The sequence below is a fragment of the Prinia subflava genome, chromosome 13 (genome assembly GCF_021018805.1).
Source record: "Prinia subflava isolate CZ2003 ecotype Zambia chromosome 13, Cam_Psub_1.2, whole genome shotgun sequence".
In the NCBI taxonomy this organism is placed as follows: domain Eukaryota; kingdom Metazoa; phylum Chordata; class Aves; order Passeriformes; family Cisticolidae; genus Prinia; species Prinia subflava.
Window position 1 is genome coordinate 2,047,003 of NC_086259.1, and position 8,233 is coordinate 2,055,235.

General features: G+C 47.3%; 1 protein-coding gene across 2 annotated transcripts; it reads right to left on the reverse strand.

Annotated features, from left to right (window-relative positions):
* Positions 1 to 3,424: 3,424 nt before the first annotated feature.
* Positions 3,425 to 7,663, reverse strand: RRAD (RRAD, Ras related glycolysis inhibitor and calcium channel regulator). Of its 2 annotated transcripts, none has more exons than XM_063410934.1 (5): positions 7,505 to 7,644; positions 6,784 to 7,147; positions 6,560 to 6,633; positions 5,856 to 6,060; positions 3,425 to 4,310 (listed from the first exon to the last, which is right to left on the reverse strand). In XM_063410934.1, the coding sequence occupies exons 2-5, from the start codon at positions 7,112 to 7,114 to the stop codon at positions 4,033 to 4,035; spliced, it is 888 nt and encodes a 295-aa protein (XP_063267004.1). In that variant the 5' UTR covers positions 7,115 to 7,147; positions 7,505 to 7,644; the 3' UTR covers positions 3,425 to 4,032. The 2 variants fall into 2 exon arrangements, with proteins under 2 accessions (XP_063267004.1, XP_063267003.1); XM_063410933.1 differs by having other exon boundaries at positions 3,427 to 4,310; positions 6,784 to 7,117; positions 7,505 to 7,663.
* Between the last annotated feature and the right edge of the window lie 570 nt (positions 7,664 to 8,233).

Sequence of the window (8,233 nt, forward strand, 5' to 3'; positions counted from 1 at the left end):
GTTATTTGCAGACATGCAGCTGGGATTTGATCTCTCTTTTGTCTTTTCCTTCTCTGTTCAACATCCATGGCATAGAGCACAAGGACAGTGGATTTAATTTACTATTTCAATTTTTAGAGATTCGTATCTTCAGTAGTACTGGTGTTCAGGTGTTCCTTTGTGCAAAGAAGGAGTCAAGGTGTCCACAAAAATGCCAGAGGTCTTGCAGTAAATTATGAGTTAAAAGAACCTCCTGGAATGCACAGGCATCACTTTTGATTGCAACTGCAGATTCATTCAGGTCTCTATGATGTACTTGAAATTAAACCTATATTGTCTTTCAATAAAATTAAAAGCACTGAAGTAAATTTCAGCATGATATAAGAAAGCATTATGTCACTTTTTTTAGACAACATCTCACCAGTTTTCTGTCATACACTGCATTCTTAATCACTGTCAACTCACTGTATTTTCCTTCTCAGTGAGGAACGGTGATGTTATGCAATGTTACTATGTAGATCATGCTCTGGTTTTTCTACTCCTATTTTGAGAAAATGCTTCTGAGTAAAACTTCATTTTTGGTGATGCCAAGTCTTCCCCAGCAGATAACATTTAGTCTATATTTATGTGACATGATTTTATGCTTCGTGGTTTTGGCAGGTGGAGGAATGATATTTTTCACTTTTTTCATATGGTGAAGAATGTACAGAGCCTAGTTTAGCACAGCAAGCACAGAGGGTTTGGTTTGTTTTCCTAACATGTGTGTCACATATAAAAAGCAACATACTTGCACTCTGGTTGTTAATAACTGGCTGTTCCAAATGGATTTGTGCCAACACAGAATCCACCACCACAGTTAGCAGTAGTAGGAACTTCAGCTGGCAGCAGCAGAGAAAGCAGTAAAGATTAACTGACTGTGTGAACTGTCTCTCCAAATTAAAACTGATGTGCATTGGCAAAAAGTAGGAAAATTCACACATTACCCTTATACTCTGTTCTACTTGGGTAATAATTAGAGAAAATGTTGCTGCCTGGGACTCACCATTTCTCATATGACAGATTCACCCCATTAATGACAATAATCTGAGTAACCACACCAGTAAAACATGTCAAATTACACAAACTTATAGATGGCTTTCAAATGTTTGAGGATACAGATAACCTTTTGAAGAAAGTTGATTTTTAGAGACATTTGTCAGCCTGTTAGTGATTTCTATCTAGTGCTGCATATGTCCTTCCAAAAAGTCTGCTTGGAAATTCTACTAAATTACATCGAATTTTTTTTTCTAGGCAGAATATCTTCCAGGAGCTTCAAAGTCTCTGCAAAATAGTACTCATAATAATACTTCTACAGCATAGAATATGACCTTGGTCTAGAGCATATTATTGTCAGAGCTGCAATAACAACAAACCTTCCCCTCCCCAAGAGCCATGACTGAATTATGCTAATACCTGTACAGACGAATGAAAAAAATTAGTACAATGAGGATTTGACTAAGTATTTTATTGTACAATATTAACTGATAGAAAACATTCTAGATTAGCCCATGTTTCTTTAGAGTGACTCACAGTTTATTGTCTCACAGTGTGAGACATACTTCCAAAATACAAATTCTTTTCTACAGTTCAAATGAGCCACTAGGAACGTGCTAGAGCTCCTCAGAAATACCTGAGGCCTAAGAATTGCCCCAAACTGACCTTTGAGTCCATGAACAGTAAAAAACATCTGATTTGTATGTCAGTGTGCAAAATTCACAGCTGGTAACCACAGCCTTGAAGAGGTTTTGCAGCTGCAGTGATGCAACACATCATTGTCATTTTGTGAAATGCCCAGTCTTACACTCCAGGTGTGCATCCCATTCCTGATATTTATTATGGACAGGATTTCATCCCATAAATCAGTCAGACAGGTCAGTCTTTGCCTGGTCACTGTGAAAGCAAAGGGCAACCAGAAGCCGGAGGCTTTGCCGACAGGGAACACGATGTAGTTTTGTCATTAACCTTAGCATGTATCTGAATAGGGATGTGCCACGTTTGGACACTCTTGCTGTAGAATTTTCAGGATTAGAGCAATTGCTTTGGTGTTGACATTAAAAGCTTCCATGTACAGAAATGCCTGGTGCCATGCTCTGACAGTGGTCAGATGTCCCATAATGGATAACAATAGATATATAATGGATAATAATAGATATATAATAGATATGTAACAGAAAACAGCTTGCCAGGAAGCAAGGCTAGTGGAAAAATAAAGCCAAATCCAATTAAAGTGTCTGCTCAGGTAAATGTGAGTTTTGACTGCAGGACAAAATCATTCACTTTAGACCACTCGGAACACAAAGGCAGCTCTTCTTTTCACAAGAAATATGACCTGTGAGCAGCAACACAAGCTAAACTGGGCATGTAACCAGCCAGGCCCAGCAGCAGCACAACAGGAAATGCTAATTTGCCAACTCCTGCATTTCCCACATGAATCGCTGCACTGCTCCTTGAGGAGTGCCCGAGCACTGGGATAACTCCATGGAGAGTTGATTGCTGGGCTCTGGAAGCCCAGTGCAAGGAGACCTGAGGAAGCCTCCTAGAGCTTTGGGAAAGCTCAGCCCCTCTAAAACCATGGACAAACTGGGCTCTCAGGCAGCTGGGACAATCTCTAATGAACTGAACTCAGGCAGGGAGAGTGGAAAGAGGCAGAGGAATGTGTCTTATGGGTTGTGAGAACAGAGTTTATGGATTATTTTTAAGAGCATGTATCCTATGAAGAGGAATTTATAAAGAATATGCCACAAGTCTCAGTTCCTGCACTGCAGCATGTTTGGTTTTAACTTCATTAATAGAAAATAGGGAAAAAACATGGAAAAACACCAATTATAACACACTAAATTGCCACAAAAACAGCACTGAAGGCCACTGTACACAACTGAATCCTGCAACTCCTTCAAACACCCTTGCCAGCCTGCTTTGAACTTCTTGAAACCACTGGAAGTTATCTACAGCAGTGGGAGTAGATTGGACAAATATACTGCTGCCAAAAAGGAAAAACACAACATCCTGCATTTGCTTATTGGCTCTAACACAAGACCTTCAAGCCAGGAGAGGACTTCAAACATTACAGGGCTTAATTGATCAATATAAACAACACCTCAATCTCACTAAAGGCAGTATATAGCCCTGCTCCTGCCACAGCCGATGAGAACCAGGTTGAGGATGAACAATAATATGAAGGGTCAGGGGCTCCCCTCTCAAGAGGAGCTGTTTAAGTAGAGTGTTCACAAAAGCAGGGTTTGCTTCTTAAAGAAACTGTCTATTAAAGAAAAGGACAGAGGATTTTCCCAATTCATCTTGTTCCAGAACTTTATCACATGTAAATCTTCAGTGTGTGTATAACATTTTGTACAGTGGAAAAAGGTCAGTATAAAAATACTGCTCTCTCATTCTTCATCCACACTATGAGAAAAGCACAGTTTATTATAACAGGAAATAATATTTTATTATAAAATCTGCATGTAAACAAGTAACCGATTAATTCAATAACAGTTAATGGAAGTGCAAATTAACTTCATAAAATGATATCCATTTTGTATTTAAATATATATATAATTTTTTTTCTCCCATTCTACTGTTGTTCTACTCCACCCTCCCCACATTTAAGTTTAAAAAGATTTATCATTGCTTGCTGTATACTAAAAAGAGTGTACGAGCCTGCGTACAAGTTTAAGTTTTGCTCTGCAAACGAGACAAGTCTATGGTGATAGTTATCCTTTCTTATCTTTGCATCTCTGGTATCCACAAGACAAGAAGATATAGAACATATGTACACAGTGGGCATGTCAAGCCTCGTATTTCCAATTAGTTCATTTACTTGCACACACTGAAACTTAAACCGCTTATAACGAAGCACTGTAGTGTAACTTCCAGACTTGCTTGAGCACCTTAAGGCATTAAGGAGAGTCTCAAAGGGAGCGCCGTGGCTGTTATCACCATGAGGATTGTGTACACTCCTCTGGGCAGTCTGGTGCCTGTCCACCCCACGGGCGACACCGCCCCCACTGAAAGCTCCTATAGCACAGACAAGTCATGGCAGGACTTTGATTTTGCTTTGAAAGCCATCTTCTTATTGTTCTTTGCCACAATCCTGCCGAGAAATCGCTTGGCCTTTTTGCTGATGCTCTCCCTCCTCTTGGTGTTGGCCATCCTGCGAGCGTTGTCCTCTTTGCTGTCCTTGCGCAGGCGGATCTGGCGCACGATGCCCTCGAACAGGTCCTGCACGTTGTGGTGCAGAGCAGCCGAGGTCTCGATGAACTTGCAGTCAAACACCACGGCACAGGCCCGGCCCTCTGCACGGAAAGACAGAAAACAAGGTGAGTGGAGACGGACGTGTTCTCTTCACATACACTGCCCAAAAAACGAAACAAAAATGGGCTCTAAGTAAGGGAGGTGCCTTCAACGCCATGAAAGTGCTTTACTGCAAAATAGGAAAACCCAAATTTGCTTTCATGGTTTTGCCCTCTTGCTCTTCCTGGTTTTGTTGTGCTATGGTCAGAAATCTCATTTGATCAATGGAACTGAATACATGGCAGCAATAGTCCTTCAGCCAGACTGTCCCTGTGCTGCTTAAGAGCTAAAGCTGATTTAAGAGAGGCCCTTGGAAGCATGCTTGCTGTTTGATATGGAACAGTGTAAGTGTCCTGGTTTTGCATTAAACTAACTTTTGGTACAGACCCACTACAGTGAGGTACAGAAAGAAATGGGGTTTATCTGGAAGCTGTTGAGCAATTCTGCGCCTCTGCCTTGCTATAACAAGTGAATTTTCCACGCCAATAGAAGTGGAGCTGATACAGGCCACAAGGTCAAGTCATTGAACATATCAGCAGAGGTCACAAAGTTGTGCCCCACTGAATCTGACCAGGGCTGAATATGAAATACAATATGTTCAGTGTTCTGGACATAAGCACTTAACCCTGGAACATTGCTGCTGCACAAATTTCCACAGTCAGCTGTGGTAAATAATGACAGAGTTGTAAACCTGAGGAAAGTACAGATATCAGAACTCAGACAGGTCAACCATGCCCTGCCCCAGCCTGAAAAAGTAATCTCCTCATGAACTCCACTCAATTCCCTGTGCAGGAATTTAACACTGGGAGCATGGCAAACCACATAAGGAGAGATGGTTCATCACCAGGACACTAATATCTCATAGTATTCTTTCCAGTGGAAAATAAAAACAAAACAAAACAATACAAAACAAAATCCAGCCAAAGCAAAAGCCTCACAAAGTGTTTAAATAAGCAGAATCAATACTGTGGTGTTGGCATTGGTTCCTGTGCTCTAGATACCCAAGTGCCAGCTGGAACTGGCTGAGAGGATTCTCACTGATCACAGCTGGAGAAGATACACAAGACTTTTGAGTTGTGTGAGCCTGGTCCCAGCAGCTCAGCTCAAGTGTGAAGGAGTCACCTCCAGCAGAAGGGGTTGCCCAGGCTGTATGGGATCCCCTTTCCTGAGGCTGCCTGGGGTCTGTGGCATGGCACTGTATCCCTTAAAGAGCACAGCTCAGACTGTCACATCCCAAGCCTGGCAAGTGCTGCTGCACACCTACCATGCCATTAAAGCCTGGCTTTAGTAGTCCCGAGCTGAAGCTGCAGCTCTGATGCATTTTCCTCTCACACTGCAGCTCAGAGCTCTGCACAGCCACACATCTTCCCCCACATCTCCATTGTTTTCTGTGGTACCTTCAGCATGAACCAGCTGGCTCCACTTCCCCAGTGATCCTCAAATCCCACATTTTTCTACACCAAACCCAGACTAATCCTATTGGTCATGATCCTGCATAGCCTTTGCTACTACTTTGGACAGCACTTGTAAAATTCAGTGATTCTTACCATCAACTGAGACCTCCCGGGACCTGACCAGGTCACTTTTATTTCCCACAAGGATAATAGGAATATCTTCTGTCTGCCTTGCTCTTCTCAGCTGGATTCTCAGTTCTGAAGCCTTTTCAAAACTAACTTTGTCTGTCACTGAGTATACAATAATATAGGCATCTCCCATTTTCATGCAGTGGTTCTGGAGCCATTGGCTGTCATCCTGAAACAACAGACAAGAAATAGATTTATTGAGCTGAAAAAATCTATTCAACACTGAGTGATGGTTTCTAAGCACCTTAAAGTTTCTTAGTTTTATTATAAAAAGTCAGTAAAAATAAGACAATCTCCTCAAAATTTCAAAGATTTTGTTATTTAAAATACAAACCAAGATAAACTTCACTTGTTTCCAGAAACAGTATCAGGTCTGTGCTGATCAGATTGACAATCTCTAATTTTACAGTAATTCCCTGGGTTGCTCACTTAAGGTACTGATTATTCAAAGCATTAAGAGAATCTCACTTAGCTCTATTCAGGGTTTTAAACTGCATGCCTAGCTACAAGAAATTAATTGCAGAGAGAACAAAAGGCAGTATGAATTCTAATTTATTAATGCTACTTATCTGATTGAACATATAGGCATAGTTGTTCCATTTCTACTTTTTTTTTTTAAGAGAACTACAGACCAAGTCATAAAGCAAAAGCATAAGGAGAGTAAGTACCTGCTCCCATATATCAAACACCACGAGAGACGCTTCTTCTCCATCAACTATAATTGATCTGTCATATGTATTTCCTACAGAGAATTTAAAAAAAAAAAAAAAAAAAAAAGTTCAGCAAAAGAAGTTATTCTCCTTCATCCCTGCCAGTGGTCTGGGAGGGGACGGCCGTAGGGGAGGCTCCGAGCCGGGGGTCCCCGGCACCTCCGAGCCCGCTGTACCCTCACCGGCCTCCTCCGCGTCCGCGCAGTCCTCCACGCCGCCGAAGATGCGCGCCAGGCTGGTCTTGCCGACGCCGTGCTCGCCCAGCAGGATCACCTTGTAGAGGCCGTCGGAGTCGCTGCCCGAGGAGATGACGGAGTCGGAGGAGTCGGAGGCCCAGCTCTGGCGGTGCGCGCCGCCGGGGCTGTACGAGGTGCAGCGCACCAAGCCCGACAGCTCGTCGGGCGGCGGCGGCCGCAGGTCGCGCTCGTCCACGGGCATGCTGCGGCGGTGTAGGTGCTGCTGCCCCGCGAACGGCGTGCTGCCGCGCCGCTTGTCGCCGCGGTTCAGAGTCATCGGCTGCGGGCAGGGCACGGCTGTCAGCCCGGGCTGCGGGCACGGCAGGGCTCTCAGCACCCGCTGCCCCGCACAGCCACAGCCCTGCACAGTCCCTGCCCCGCACACGCACAGCCACAGCCCCTGCCCCGCACAGACACAGCCCCATACAGCCACAGCCACAGCCCCTACCCCGCACAGCCCCAGCCCCGCACAGCCCCAGCCACAGCCACAGCCCCTACCCCGCACAGCCCCAGCCCCGCACAGCCCCAGCCACAGCCCCAGCCACAGCCCCAGCCACAGCCCCAGCCACAGCCCCGCACAGCCCCAGCCACATCCCCTGCTCCACACAGCCCCAGCCCCGCACAGCCCCAGCCCCGCACAGCCCCTGCCCCGCACTGCCGCGCTTACCTCGAGGCGCTGCGCGGAGCGAGGGCGCAGTGAGAGATCGGTGAGGGATGGATGAGAGATCGGTGAGGGATGGATGAGAGATGGGTGAGGGATTCCCCGGTGGCTGCCGCGGGAGCTCCCCGAGCGCTGATGCCGCCGCCGCTCTCCGCTCCGCTCTTTATGTCCCGGCGGAGGCGCGGGGCCCTCCCCGCCGTGACGCTCGGCGGGCGCTCCGCCAGCGCATCCCCGGCAGCGCCTCCGCCCCCGCGGGCTCCGCCGCGCTGCGCGGGGGCGGCAGCGGCGCGGGGAGCCCGGCAGGAGGCGGGAGCCCCCCGAGGGTGGGGGAAGGCACGATCCGCTCCGCTGTCAGCGCGGGGGTCCCGCCCGTCGGCGCGGCTCGGCCGGCAGCGAGCGCCCAGGGAAGCGAGGGCTGGTCCCGGAGCGCGGCTGTGCCCGCTGTGGGGCTGCGGGGCTCGGCCCCGCCGCCCGGCCCTGCCCTGCCCTGCCCTGCCCTGCCCCGCCGCCCGGCGCTCCCCTCCCCTGTCCCCGGTGCAATGCCCGCAGCATTCGCTGTGTGTGTCGCTTGTTTTCCCTCCCAGCCCGTGTGAAAGCGCACGGAGCGCACGGGGATCTTCCCCCGGCTCTGTCACGGCGCGGGAGCCTTGCTCCCGTCGTGTGCAGCAGCGTTAGGGGACACACCCGCGCTCTGTGCATGCCCTGTGCTGGCCGTGCCCGGGGTCACACGGGCGT

Bases quoted from the DNA above. Each gene is read 5' to 3' on its own strand.
- RRAD (XM_063410934.1), bottom strand. From the start codon at position 7,114: ATGACTCTGAACCGCGGCGACAAGCGGCGCGGCAGCACGCCGTTCGCG. The intron at 6,061-6,559 runs GTACTTACTCTC...CTGTTGTTTCAG, and splicing joins TGTTTGATATATGGGAGCAG to GATGACAGCCAATGGCTCCA. The intron at 4,311-5,855 runs GTAAGAATCACT...CTTTCCGTGCAG, and splicing joins CCGGGAGGTCTCAGTTGATG to AGGGCCGGGCCTGTGCCGTG.